This window comes from Hibiscus syriacus, unplaced genomic scaffold, assembly GCF_006381635.1.
Source record: "Hibiscus syriacus cultivar Baekdansim isolate YM2019G1 unplaced genomic scaffold, ASM638163v2 tig00000340_pilon, whole genome shotgun sequence".
In the NCBI taxonomy this organism is placed as follows: Eukaryota; Viridiplantae; Streptophyta; class Magnoliopsida; order Malvales; family Malvaceae; genus Hibiscus; species Hibiscus syriacus.
In genome coordinates this window covers 293,804-308,121 of record NW_024061783.1, presented here as the reverse complement: position 1 = coordinate 308,121, position 14,318 = coordinate 293,804, and the positions used below count along the sequence as shown (strand labels likewise).

Genomic DNA, 14,318 nt, shown 5'->3' with positions numbered 1-14,318 from the left:
GTGAAGGTGATGCAAAAAGAACCTATCAAGGTCTTTGCAAAAATTCTTCAGCTGTTGTGCAGTTTGGTCCAATTAAGCAGTTCTTGGCAGCGGCTGATGACCATGTTATTAAAATATGGGATATGGATAAGGTTGAGCATTTGACAACTATCGATGGATGAGACTTACCGGTAAGTTCTTTACTATTTCAATCTTCTTTAGAAATGTTACGCAGAGAAAGTCTCAAAATTTTAGGTTGATAATTACATTTATGTTGGGAGTTATTTCACTATAACATATATAAAGGATAGTCTAAGTTAGATATCTACTACTTTTCGGATTTGAAGGCAAATCCACATATACGATTCAACAATGATGGATACTTGCTGCAAACAGAGGAAACTAGAGAGAGTTGGGCGAAGAGAAAACCCAAGAAACTGCAATAGATATAAGAGGTGTTGGCAGGTCCGAGGTGGAAGAATTTCATTACAAGGTTTAGTGTTTATGGGATCAACAAGAAAAGGAGGTCGGCGACGATGCAGTACGATATTCAAAGTTACGAACTCAGTTTCGATGAAGGGATCCACGGGGAAGCTGAGGCCGGATATCCCGGTTTCTAGTGCTAGATTCGCAGCTCCATCCGCGGTAAACTTTGGGGATCTGCAACACAAAAAGGCTGCGGATATATTGCTAGTAAACTATCATCGAGTGATTCTTTTTGTATATTGTTCATCTGTGATTCGAGTTTCATATACAGTATACTCGACCAAGAATGTTATTTCTTGTAAACTAATCGACCAAATTCTGATTAATTAAAGTTGATGAACTAGCTTATTAGTTTTAATAAAAGGGATTTAATTCAAAATTATACCATTTTGGTAAGACGTGTTAACTTTTCTTCTTATAAGTGACAAGGGAGAGATTGTCCAAGATCAGTCTAATTTCATCACAAATTTAATCAACAAAAAACACAAACTCTATGATATCATTCATCATCATGGAAGGCATTGGGAATCGAATTTCATCATTAAAAGGAAAGAACAATGGAACGGGTCAGAGAAAAAAAAAGCCTTAAAAGAAGCCTTTCAAGCATATCTGCAACCAAATGTGAACGCTTTCTGCTGCAAATTCAAACTCCACATTACAATACTGGAGAAGAAGGAAGCTATTATAATGATGATGTTCTAGCATGACTGTAAGCAAACTATGCAGAGGTTTATTGCACTGTACACTCACCACCACACAAAGAAAAAAGTGAACAAAAATCATAAAATTACACTAGTATAATTTCCTTTACTTCCCTAAAACTATTGCATCAGTCAGCACATTGCACCAATGCATACCAGCAAAAAACGGCTACGAATCGGGTTTCATCGGCTGCGACATCACGTAAATTAATTAGTCACCGTCGTGTGTTTTTCACTTTTCACCTTCATTACTTCTTTAGAAAAGTAAGGTTGGTTATGTGGCTACAAGTTTAGGAACAAGACATGCATGATGTTCAACATACCTTTTTCGTTTGCTCTTCAAGACGTTCGAAGTTGATGGGTTGCTATGCCAGTTCCTCTTCCTTTGATTGATGAACCAATTGTTTATCTGTTTTAGTTGTAAGCCTGTTTCTTGAACCAACCTCGCCTTATCTTCTTCCTGAAATATTTAACAAAGCTGGTTACTTAGTTTATAGATATAAACACCGGAAACCGACCAATTTAACATAACATGTTTTAATCGACTCCCTCGGCTAGTTGGACCGTCGTCCTAAGGACTAGCACTTACAGTAGGGTATGGCCACTTGGAATGTGCCTGCCACCAAACTTTCAAAACTGATGTTGTATCACCAGGAAGCTTTCCTGCTCTCCTCTTGCGTAAAATTTCCTCCCTTATGTCCACAATTTTCTCCTTGTAACCCTACAAGGAATGTAAACATTGAGTTGCAACATTAAAAAAAAACTCTACAAACAATGGTTTTTTTGTTCATTAATTTTATTACCTGTTTCAGTTCATGTTTCAGTTCTTGCCTCACACGCTCCATCAACGACCTTTCGGTCTCTGTCGGGACAAGGGGTCCGAATCCCATGGATTCGGGACCGTCGAAACCTCCATCAAACAAGTTGGCATCACTGTCCACTTGGTCTTCATCGTCATCAGACATTGTTGCCCCCGTTCCTTCTCCCGGAGAAACTCCTGTTTATGCATAGAAACAGAAATGACGTGGTGAGTGTCGGATATCGGCTTTTTTCCGACACAATGTGAATCGTCAGCAGTAAGGATATTAATGCGCCATCATCTTCTTGACATTCAAACTAAGATACCTGTTAAGCTCTGTAAGGATTGTTCAATCTCCCAGCATGCCATAACAGCTTCCATTGCATGGACCCGAACATGTTGTTGCAATTGTTCTTTAAATGAACATAGCAACAGAACATATTGCGTCTACATTAAGAGGGAAGGGAAATGTTATAAAATCATCTTCAATGGCAACTTCAAAATAAAAAAAGATCCATTAAAATTTGTAAGTGGCAACAATAGACACAAGGGAAAAATACATCAGAGGCACTGAACTTTCAAACACTACAAAATAGTCATTAATTTACTTGCAAAATGATGATTGTGACTTTACAATAATTATAAATGTTCGACAAATGTAATTATCATTTAGTAATAGTTCAATAAATATAATTATCGTTTTATAATAATTCGATTAATATGATGATCATTTTATAACTTTTAAAAATTCAATGACCAAAGCCATCAATTAAGCATAATAAAGCAATAACTTGGTCCTAAGCTTCAAAAAATGTTTGCTTCCGATTGAGATGTGGGGATTCAAATTAGAATTAATTGGGGTTTGAGTGCAATTTAGAATATGAGCGACAATTTGAAGACGTTTAGCGAAATGAATCCAAAACTCTAAAGACATAAATGGAAACACTCTGTTTCAATCAGCAAGTCTCAAAACAGAGGGATGGAAATTCCATTGTCTGCAAAAATAATTGTCGGTGCATCGTGCACCGCTGAATTTAATCACGAAAGTTTTGAAATGATTTTCAAAGCATACCATGAATTGATCGAGCTCTTTGTCGCCGGCGACCAAGCTCTGGGCTCCGCCGCCGAGAGCCGAGTACTTGTCCACCACATGCTGAGACTGAGCCAGCTGAGCGTCGATCCTCGGGAGCTGATCCACCGGCGTGGCGATCCTAAGGCACGACACGTGTGCTGACAGTAATTGCTCGTACAGAGGGTGCGCCAGTATTTCCGCCTTGCACCTAGCATTTTGCCAATTCACGGCCCCATCTCCTCCACTTTCCACTACGATACCTTCGCTCTTGTTGTTATTCAAAGTCTCGCTGTTACTGTTCTTCAAATCCCCCGATTCCACGGCAATCATGGAGTCCCCACCACCTCCTGCCGCGGTGGCCGCCACGTCGTCGATGACGTCGCTTTGGTTGCGGTGAAGAAGCGAAGACGACGAACGTGATAGCCATCGGTTCTGAGCTTGTCGAACCGTGGAGGTGGAGTCCGAACCAGTTTCTGTAGTGTGAAGGTTGAGGAAGCCATGGTCAGAGAACTGACCACCATGCGGCTGCGGCGACTGAGGATGCTGCGAGCGTAGGAGGGCGGTGTTCAACCAATTGGGACAGGCGGTTTCCGCCAGTTGATCCGCTTGTTGCTGTTGCTGCTCGTCGTCGAAGTGATGGAGGGGAAGGTCTTGGGAAAGATGGTTGTTGTGGTGAAACGCCATGGAAACGGATACAGAAGCGAGAGATACGACGACAACCACAACGTTTCGACGATTATGAATTAACGGTTGTTCGATAGAGAGAGAAAGAAAGAAAAAGTCTTTGTTTTTAGAGAGAGAGTGGGAGCAAAGGTGAGGGCTTTGGCTTTTAAAGCGTAGATAGATGGTGTAAGAGAAAGGTTAAGAAATGATTGTAACTATCAATCCAAGTTACTGTAAGCAATGTGTTTGATGATAGAAAGGGAAAGATGAAGGCAAGGGAAAGTAGTTTTGAAGAAGCTAGTCTAGGTCATCAAGCCTTGCTTATATTGTGAAAATGGTGGATGTGACCATTTTCCTTTTATATATGCCCTTCATTTTTTTTTATAAACTTTTCAAATTTAGGACATTATTTGAAGGTATTAAACCTTCAAAGTCATACTATACTAATTCACTATCATTTGACTCGGTTAACTTTGGATTTGAATCAAATTAAACCTTGTTTTGAGGGGTAAGCTTTTTCTAGCATTGTTTTTCATACTCTCGTTCAAATTAAATTAATATAGTGAGATGAGATATTATATTTTTTAAACAATTTTAAAGGTTTGAATATTGACGATTATCACTGGAAGATGCACTAAGGGCCATGGGTGAACACGTGCCTACCATGAAATTCGAATTTTTTCAATTAGTCATCTATTTTATTGATGGTGTCTATCTAAATATTTATTGTGCCTACCCTGAAATTTCTTCGATTATGACCTATTTTATTGATAATGTTTAATTTATACTTTTATTTATGCTTACCTCATTCAAAAGTTTTATATCCTTAACATATATATGTTCACTCTAAAAAATATTTTTAGATTTACCATTGACATTTATGAATAAAACAAACTGAATTGATGGATCACCTTTGTAATACCCATCCCAATATATATATAACTATTTAACATTCGACACAAAATGGTGCGGATAGAAACCATTTCCATCGACAACAAAAACAAAAATGCACATGTAGATGAGTGACAAGGTATCAGTGAATCTGTTGATGCGATCTTCTTTAAACCGTTGCCAACAATTGTTTTTATGTGATTTGGTTACTGTGTGTTTGTTCTCTGCCAAAACAAGAAAGTTGAAAGGCAATTTCAGCAATGGTCGGAATAGATGAAGATTTGACGGCAGCAGCAAAAGAGGGAAACGATCTTTCTTGGTTTGCAATGGCTTAATAGTAATACCAACAGTTATGCTAATCGGGGAAACTATTGAAACGCACATACTGTTTGAGCCACTTCCACTTTTGTTGCCAATAAATACTTTGTTTGGGTCATAAATGTAAAAATCAATTTCAACTTGTCTTATAAAAACAACGAGTAACTTTGCATAGATCACTAAATACAATTCAATAACGAGTAACTTTGTATATTAGCATATGGTTAACTAATGTTTACGATTGTTGAATATAAATTAGGGTAATTTACATATTTAGTATCTAAATTATCAGTTTTGATGTGTTTTAATATATAAATTTTTAATATTTTTAAAACTCTTCCTAATGTTTATTTTTCATTTCAGTTTAGTATCGTACGATTAAAAATTAACACGTTTAGTATATAAGCTTTCAGTTTTTTTTCAAAATTAAAGTTAAATTTTACAGGATACTAAAATGAAACAAAAACTAAAGTTTTTAATTACGTGTATTAAAATGAAATAAAAACTAAATTTTAGGTATTTATTTTGAATAAATCAAAATTTAAAGTACTAAGATGGAATAAAACTGATAATTTAGGTACTAAACACTTGATTTACCCTATAAATTATAATTAAAAAATATGTGAACGTGGCTGGTGACCGCGCATGCAGAAACACTACATCATCGTATCTAGAAAGAAGAGCAATGTTTCTGTTTCGTTGTTCACGAATCGTACAATAAGCAGCTGTATCCTTCATCCTGGGAGCGTGCTCTCCGCGTCAATCCTTCCACTTTTAACCAAGCTTATTTGATTCTTAATGAAGTGGAGACTAGGAAAAATCTTAGATTTTTTCATGCGGCGGTTTTGTCCGGTTTTCCGGCGTTAGGCGGTGACTCATCCCTCGAGATATTGAGAAAGGAAACCAAAAAAAAAACGTCGCAAAAAGGGAGATCGTAAATGACGTTGCTACTCTCTCCGCCACTCGCGGGACAGCGACAACCAGGACACGCGTCGAGTGACGGTGCGTGGACCACGATGTGGTCCCCAGCTCGGAGGGCAGGGGACGAGGTTGGAGCGTATCAGGGATGTACGCGTGGAATGATAGGGTACTGAGGGGCACCACCGAGATTTTGCTTTTTCACAGCCGCCGGTTTAATTAACCTAAATGTCAAGCTGTAGATACTTTTTAACTGTAGTGTCAAATTAGATAGTTATTGTATACGTTAATGTAGGATCCTACAACTTTTTAACTGTAGTGTCAAATTAGATAGTTAATGTAGCATCCTACACTTTCAAACTTAAATTTTTTAAGTTCCTTTTGATGCACTTGCATCAGTATTCTTGTTCAAATTTGAATGATTAAAAGGTCGAGAAGAAAGAGAAATTTTATATGCATGATTTCCATGTTGATAAGACCGTGGAGCTTACTAATTGGACCAATATAAGATTGACCGTCTTTTTTCACACAAAAATTTAGATTAGGGGTGACTTTCTCTGTCTAGTAGTAATAAAGATGGCTAATATCACTAATAATAATTGGTCCAGTGAGATAAGACGCTTGATCTCTTAAGTAAAATTAGAGGTTTGAATCATAATGATTGTGAATAGAGTAAATTGGATTCGAAGGATTCTCTTACATATGCATCACCCGATTCATATTAGTCGGTCAATAAATTAGATACTAAGGTGGTGTTTGCTTCGCTAGAATGTTTCTGAGGGAATTGGAATCTGAATCTGAAACTTGTTTGGTTGGCAGGAAATTGAATTGGAATCCAATTTCATATTCTGTTTGGTTCGCAGACATGAGATGAATTTGATTTTAGTAATATAAAATGACTGAATTACCCTTATTTTTTAACTTTAGTTTATTTTATAATTTACATGTATCAATATATTATAAAAATTTTAAAAATATTAAATTTTCATTTTATTGATTGATTATTCATTTTAATAAATTATAAAAATCATACAAATGAACATCATAAGTTAAAATCATCCCAATTAGGGATGGTCATGGGTCGGGTTTTTGGTCCACCCTACCTGACCCGAGAACAAAGGAACCTCCACCCGGGACCCGACCCGAGAACAAGGGAACCTCCACCCGAGACCCGACCCAAATATATTAATTAGAAACCCGACCTAACCTGAAATAATAAAAAAATATTTTTATTCAATAAAAACAGTGACTTAATTGAAAAAAATTATATATAGAGGGGTATTATTGTAATTATTCCTAAATATATAATGTAAAATTATATATTTTTTCGGGTCTGGTATTTTTCACCCTAAACCCGACCCCGACCCGAATATCACACTTAAAAAAACCCGACCCGACTCGAATATCAAATTTAAAAAAAATCCGACTCGAACCTAAATTTTTTTAAAAAATCTGACCAAATCCCGATTTTTTTTAAAAAACCCCGACCCTACCCGAATATCACACTTACAAAAACCCGACCCAACCCAAATATCAAACTTTAAAAAATCAGACCCGACCCGAACCCGAATTTTTTTTAAAAAAAATCCCATCGATCCTGAAATTTTAAAAAAAATCCGACCCGAGTACCTGATGAGAGTAGTATGGTCAAATTTCACATTCCCTCCTCCAAAAGATTTCAATTCTATCATGTTATAGATGAAATTTACTTTCCCTCCCTTGATGGAATTGAATTCTCATTTCCCTTTTGAAAACTTGAACCAAACATAAAAAAATGGTAGAATTAGATTCGAATTCCCTCTAATTCTAAGGGATTCCAACGAACCAAATACCACCTAATAGTTATAACCAAGAAAAGAAAAGATAGCTAATATCAACCTTCCGATAAAAGATAAACTAGGTATTTGTTTTGATTTTTTCTTCTCCAAAATTGTTGGTGACGTGGAGCAAAGAAAGGAAAAAGCATTTAGGTCAATTTGATAAAAATAAACTCAAAAGTTGTGGGATAGAAAAGTAATTATACTTTGTATTGATATGCATTCGTGGACTTCATCCCGAACAATGAAGTGAATGGTTAGTTGAGGGACACGTGTCGAAGTCCAAACTCACATAAAAAAATAGAATCGGGTGCAACCTGGCATAGGTTTCATGGAGCATCCGCCACCTTCTTTGAGGCAGTCAACATCAACCAATAGGAGTCCGTCACGCTTGCTCTTTGTTTCAATCAGTTGCATGAACCCACACGCTTTGCGGGACATATGTATTATTTATTATTTTCAATTATCAATAATAATAATAACCAGAAAATATATATTATGATATACTTCAATTTTTTAAATTAAGACAGTTATTTATAACAAAAACAAACACAAAGCTTTGACAAAATGGTAAATATTATATGTGATTATATGGTTTATATTTTATTTTAATATATATTAATTATCGATTGATAATTATTCAAATATATATTTATATTTGTAATTTTGTTTTGTATATGCGATAAAAAATAACTATGCTTTCTTGTACAATATTATTTATTTATATATGTTAAAACAAATTAAGTATAAACCTAGTTTTATATTATCGATGTGTCGTTCGTCTCTTTTTTTCATCTTAGTTGATCGGTAATGACACTAATTTTAATGTTGATTGTCGACCGTTGATATTTTTATTATATTTTTCCTTTCTTTTATCGTATTTATAGTTTATTTTGTTTTCTTATAAATAAGTTTGCATGTATGACACATTTTCATCTACCTTTGTGACATGTTTTCTTTTTTCTTTTGGCATATTTTTTTATCATTTGACTTTTTTTTTCAATTATCTTTTACTAAGAGTTAATCTGACATCGCTATGACTGATCGATATTACGTTTATCTGATATTTTATTGATCTTCCCTGCTTTGGACCCTCAGAGCGGGTTTAGATACTTATTTTGTGTTTATTGATAGCTTTTCACGTCGTTCGAGTCTGATTTGTGAGTTTGTTAGTGATCTTTCAATAGTTTAATCCCTTTTGTGGTTCGTTTGCCTATGCGATCAGATCTATTTGTATCTATATTTGTTCGAATTTCTTGAATAAATTTTTAATCTTTCATCATATTGTTCTTATAATCTTAAGTTGCTAGTTTTGTTTGAATGATTATAAGAAATTGTTCTAATTATATACTTATTTACTATGATAAATCCTTAGGATAAATTTAACCCTATTTATGTTTACTCATATTATATTATGATTATGTGTTTATTACATAAAGCGACTTAAACCTCTATATTCCCTCTCATTATATTAACAATTAGTGATATTAAATTTAACCTTGAAATTATTCAACGATTAAATAAAGAATTGTGGAGGCAGGTTTAGATAACTTGTTTTATTGTGTGGGGGGGGGGGTCCAACCTTGATTAATCAATTTTAATATTAAAAGCAAGAGTAATAGTGTTATTTATAGTAGTAGGAAAAATCTAATTTAAAGGCTTGTGGTTGCTTTTCTCTCGTGTTTGTTTGAATATCATACCCTCTTCTCAAAGACCGATAAGAGTGAATTTGTTGAGGTGTATATTTATAACTATACCAAATGATCATTTGTGTATAGTTTAAGGACATTTTGGTGTACTTTACTTTACCCAATAAAAATCACTAAACATTGAATTTGACAAAGAAATTAAAAAAAAAGGGTTCAATATACGTTGAATGAGGTACTTCTGCCCTACTCTACCCAATCTAAGGCTAAAAAAGGCAATATATATATATATATAGATGACCGAAAATATTATAAAAATCATAATATTTTAGGTTAGACGGAACATTTTTCTCTGTAGTAAATTCAATTTATCATTTTCGTCTATATCGTATTTTCGGATTAATTTTGACCCTCAAAGTTGTTTAATTACATCATTCTATACCCTACTCCTAAATTAAAACATTAAATTATAAACCATGAGTTATGGTTTATGATTTAGAGGATACGAAGTTATGATTTAGGGTTTTAAGTTAGGAGTAGAGCATGAAATGATAAAATTGAACAACTTCGAGGGCTAAATCGATACGAAAGTGATAAATTGAATTTACTACAAGAGTAAAAGTAACCCTTTTATCATTTTTTTTATACAAAATGTAACAAAAAATTATTATACATAAGGTAACATTTTTTATTGCTAACAAACAAATATTAAAAAGAAACCGTAAAATATTAAGAAAAAATGAATATTTTAAATCACGTATAACCTAAAATATTATAATTTTTATAATATTTTCAATTATTGTTTTTTTAACCTTAAAAATGTTAGAAAGAAATACATGGAAGGAACCATCAAATTCCGTTAGGCGTGACAAAGGGGTTATTTTTGGCCCCACCAGATCGATGTGACTCGCCTTATCCACAAGGGATGAAAAAAACAATGTTGCATGCTTTCGTGCACAAACAAGACATCTATTTTGCTCTTATTTTATCTACATATTTCCCTTTCAAACGGGGGTTTGTCACTATAAAAACAACCGTACCATACCATATTAAACAAAGTAAAAATAGACAAAAATAATGCAACGTTTAATATTTATCAAATAAAGTTTTAATTCGAATTTTTAGATAAAAATAATATTAAGAGATTTAATTTGCTTTAAAATTAATTAAGGTCTTAAAAAATCAAGTGCATGATTATCAATTATTAAGTCAAATGATAAGAAATTCTATTTTGGTAAAAGGGTAACTTTTACTCTTGCAGTAGACTCGATTTATAATTTTCGTCTCTATGTATTTTCGCATCAATTTAGCTCTTGAAGTTACTCAATTGCATCATTCTATACCTTATTCATAACTTAAAACCCTATAATGTAAACCTTAAACCCTAAACTCATAACCCTAAATCTAAATCTAAATCACAACTCAAGTTTTATAATTTAGGGTTTTAAGTTAGGGGTAGGGTATAAATGTTGCAATTGAACAACTTTGAGGGTTAAATTGATGTAAAAATACGACAAGAATGAAAATGATAAATTGAATCTACTACAGGGGTAAATATGACCCTTAAGCCTTTATTTTTTTTTATATAAAGTTACGAGTTGAAATTTATAAGAAGATTTATTTATATTTAAGAATCTTATCTGACTGCATGAATTCAATCATACTCTTATAAGCAAATTGGGTATCTAATTTAGTACAATTATTAGGGAATTTTGGGGTAAAAATAAAGCTTTGGGTTATTTCAAGAAATGTACAAAAACGAGTCATTTAGGGCAAGCAAGCCGCTTGCATTGAATAAGAAGATGCTTTCTTTTCTTCCCCCCTCGCTATTACATGACATTTCAATCAAATGTTGTGGAGATTGATGTGTTTATTTGATAAAAAAGAGACTTATTTGACAAGATATGAGCTTTTTAAGAGGCTGAGAATGTGCCTAAAACTTGTTGAGTTTTTAGCAATGGTGAATTTGGTCCCCCCCCCCCCAAACCTCCCATTTATGGCTTTATGTTCCCTTTACAATTGCCCCCCACCCCACAAAAATCATCTCCCTTCCATGGACCACAATACCACTGTTAAGCAACTTGCAATTTGGATCTACCATTGGAATTTGTTTGTTCATTTAGTTGAATACAAAATTAATTAATTCGAAATTCTAGTTGAAATTAACAAAAATTTATGACATAAAAAATGACTACAAATCAAGTGAACTATAGATTATTTGACTTCTTAAAACAGTTGGGGGTTTTTCAATTATGCTTTGGTTTACTGTGAAAATTTTATTGTTATTTTTTTAATTTATTATTGAAATCCTCCGCCTAATCCAGATCGGATACTGTAAAAACGAGAGTGACTCTCCTAACCCAATTTATTACGTTCGCAAACGTCATCATTCGGACTCCTGACATTATTTAAGATATCTAGTGCGTCATCTCACTAGATCAACTAGTTGTTTAAAATCTTTCGAGCAATTGATTAAACTGACAATTAGAATCCAACCGGTTCAACGTCCGATTTGAGCTTTTCAACCATGATCACTTGACTCCCCCACTCCACAACAATGCTAAACGAGCTACTGGAATTTATTATAAGGTAAAGTACACCAAAAGTCACTTAACTAAAATCAAATGATATTCTGGTCATTAAACTTTCAAAGGTTATAAAATAATCATTAAATCCAAGACGGTTATAAAATAGCTATTTAACTTTCAAATATATTTCACAAAACCAATGTATAAAATGAATAAAGAAACAGCCAAATGCATACACAAGTGGTCTCATTTGCAGACATTAAACCATTTTGTACACTAACTGGATTTTGAGAAGCAGCAATTTGGGTGGTTGATGATTATTGGAAGATGCTAGTATAGCTTTCGACTGAGAAGCATTTTACGTCATGCGGAAATGAAAAAGAAGAAAGGTTATTCGGTACTGTCGCAACCGTTTTTTCGGTCGGGCCCCGGAATTGGACTTCGACTTGAATTGATTGGGTTAGAGTCGCCACCGATCATTTTTAAAAAATATTTAGGCTGATCGGACATCATCTCACCTGGTCTGCGTTTTACCAGAAATATGTCGGGTTCGGGAGTCGGTTACGGTGAAGGAAGGATTAGCACCCTTGAACCGCCCTTTCGGTACCAATTAATTTATCGGTTGTCTTAGTAGCGAAAATTTGAAATTTAAATTAAAATTTAAAATATTCGTTTCGAATTGCTTACCTTTGATCGGAAAAAAATTCCCTTAAAAAGTAAAAATGTTAGATAAGAAATATTAATTAAATATCAAATAAACCAAAGGGAAAAAAAATTTAAAAGTAATAAAATGAATGAAAGAAAAAATAACCCATAATAAATGAAGGATCATATAGTGAATTTAGCCAAGGTTCAAAAGCATGGGATTTTTGTTTAGTCTCACGCAAAAGACCAAAATAAATTGCTTTTCCATTCATTTGCCAGATATGTCAAACACGGGCCCCTCTTTAGGTGTGTTTCATCATGTTGTCTCCTGCTTTATCTCATTCTTCTTCTGCCTTTTCATTTCCTTCCTCGTTTTCTCGATTATTTCCTTGATTTCTCGGAGAGCAACTTCCCTTGCAGCATCACGAACTTCGGGTTTCTCATTCCTCTTCTTCTGGATAACCTCTAAGGTGGCACCCACAACTGATCCGGAGTAAGGCTTCTTCGTGGCACGTCTCCTCTTCTTCACGACCTCTTGAGCAATGTCCTTCTTGTGTTGTTTCCTTTGTCTCTCGGTGATGGTTCTGTGTGGTTTCTCTCTTCTGGTTCTGTATGGTTTCTCTCGTCCGGTTCTGGTGATCTCCCCCCCCCCTCGAATGTTCTTTACAAGCTTATTTATATCATTCTATTTATATCCAGAATGATGCTATTTTTAGGAGTTTATACCCTAATAAAACTCTTGTTTTGTTTGTGTTCCACTCATGCACGTTTGTTAGTGGTGAGCGAAACGGCCGGCGGATGATTCGGGGTTGGAGAGGCGCAGCTGGCCGAAGGGTCTTTAAAACGGCGCTGAAATGGGAAAAGAATGCTAGGGTTTCAAACCCTAGCTGGACCGGTTCGGGTTTGGACTCCCCACTGGATCCGGTTCGGGTGCCAAACGGGTCACGTGAATTGCTGGGTCACCCACTGTTTGGGTCTTGGCTGGGCCATATGCAAATGTTTGTATAATGGGCCTGCAAGTGTAAAATAAACATATGAATGTAAATAAAATTATGCTATATAATATAATTAAAATTATATAATATAATTTGTGGTACTCATAAAAAAAAGATGAAAATTAGGTGTCTACAGGTACCAATGACTCACAACATGAAACGGAGGCCCTCTCCGAAAACTAGGTTCGTCAGGAGATTCACATTTTGCTTTGGCTCTTACAATGTCGTTTGCATTGACGATTACAGCAGCAGCAATCAAGGTGTACTCACCCGGGACGAGGAAGTACAAAGAAAAACTATGTTTGCTTTCTTGGAGTGGAGGAACCTCCATGGTGATTCCACTTAGAACACCTGATAACAAAAACATAATCAAGCTTTCGGAAATATAATTAAGGCGTGATGCGCACACTAATTGGACTGTTTTGAAACTCTTTTTTTAAGGAGGCTCTTTATTATTTCTCCCGGAAAACAAAGGTATGACTAAAAATGATGTTATTGAAACAGGATAACGGAACTGCAGTATAAAGATACCGTAAGATAAAAGGAACTAACCAGCCCATAGGACAGTTGCCTTCGTGCCCTCAACACAATTCTGTCCTGCTACATCTCTGCATGCAACACTAAGACTCGTCTTGACGGTTTCCTTCGTGTTATTCCGAATCAGAACTTCCATAGGAGTCATATCACGTGCAATTACAGGATTCTTTGACGCAGAGGGCTGTGTACTAGTATCAGATTCTAGTGGTGAATCAAGTTTTGCAGCATTTTCAGAATCATTTCTAGCAAGCCTGAAATCGAAAGTCAAAGGATCTGGCAATAGTATATCCATGATGGACGACTGAAGGGCTGCTCGTATCGCA

General features: G+C 34.9%; 2 protein-coding genes across 5 annotated transcripts; both read right to left on the bottom strand.

The window, feature by feature from the left end:
• Positions 1-1,038: 1,038 nt before the first annotated feature.
• LOC120200485 (homeobox protein knotted-1-like 3) lies at positions 1,039-3,961 on the bottom strand. 4 transcript variants are annotated; one of them, XM_039201328.1, is made up of 6 exons: positions 3,038-3,961; positions 2,292-2,412; positions 1,970-2,163; positions 1,756-1,887; positions 1,490-1,626; positions 1,039-1,417 (listed from the first exon to the last, which is right to left on the bottom strand). In XM_039201328.1, exons 1-6 carry the CDS (start codon positions 3,719-3,721, stop codon positions 1,399-1,401), a joined length of 1,287 nt encoding a protein of 428 aa, XP_039057259.1. In that variant the 5' UTR covers positions 3,722-3,961; the 3' UTR covers positions 1,039-1,398. The 4 variants fall into 4 exon arrangements, with proteins under 4 accessions (XP_039057259.1, XP_039057264.1, XP_039057268.1 ...); XM_039201333.1 differs by having other exon boundaries at positions 1,039-1,356; XM_039201337.1 differs by having other exon boundaries at positions 1,039-1,409; positions 3,038-3,960.
• An 8,232-nt stretch (positions 3,962-12,193) lies between these two features.
• Positions 12,194-14,318, bottom strand: LOC120200441 (trafficking protein particle complex II-specific subunit 120 homolog). The gene is made up of 3 exons (XM_039201297.1): positions 14,011-14,318; positions 13,599-13,809; positions 12,194-12,218 (listed from the first exon to the last, which is right to left on the bottom strand). The coding sequence occupies exons 1-3, from the start codon at positions 14,285-14,287 to the stop codon at positions 12,209-12,211; spliced, it is 498 nt and encodes a 165-aa protein (XP_039057228.1). The 5' UTR covers positions 14,288-14,318; the 3' UTR covers positions 12,194-12,208.

What these genes read in the sequence shown, in the direction of transcription:
- LOC120200485 (XM_039201323.1), bottom strand. Translation starts at nt 3,721, where the DNA reads ATGGCGTTTCACCACAACAACCATCTTTCCCAAGACCTTCCCCTCCAT. An exon ending in CCAAGTGGCCATACCCTACT is followed by an intron (nt 1,627 to 1,755) that starts GTAAGTGCTAGT and finishes TAAATATTTCAG; the next exon opens with GAAGAAGATAAGGCGAGGTT. An exon ending in TTGAAGAGCAAACGAAAAAG is followed by an intron (nt 1,421 to 1,489) that starts GTATGTTGAACA and finishes ACTTTTCTAAAG; the next exon opens with AAGTAATGAAGGTGAAAAGT.
- LOC120200441 (XM_039201297.1), bottom strand. Translation starts at nt 14,287, where the DNA reads ATGGATATACTATTGCCAGATCCTTTGACTTTCGATTTCAGGCTTGCT. An exon ending in GGCAACTGTCCTATGGGCTG is followed by an intron (nt 13,810 to 14,010) that starts GTTAGTTCCTTT and finishes TTTTGTTATCAG; the next exon opens with GTGTTCTAAGTGGAATCACC.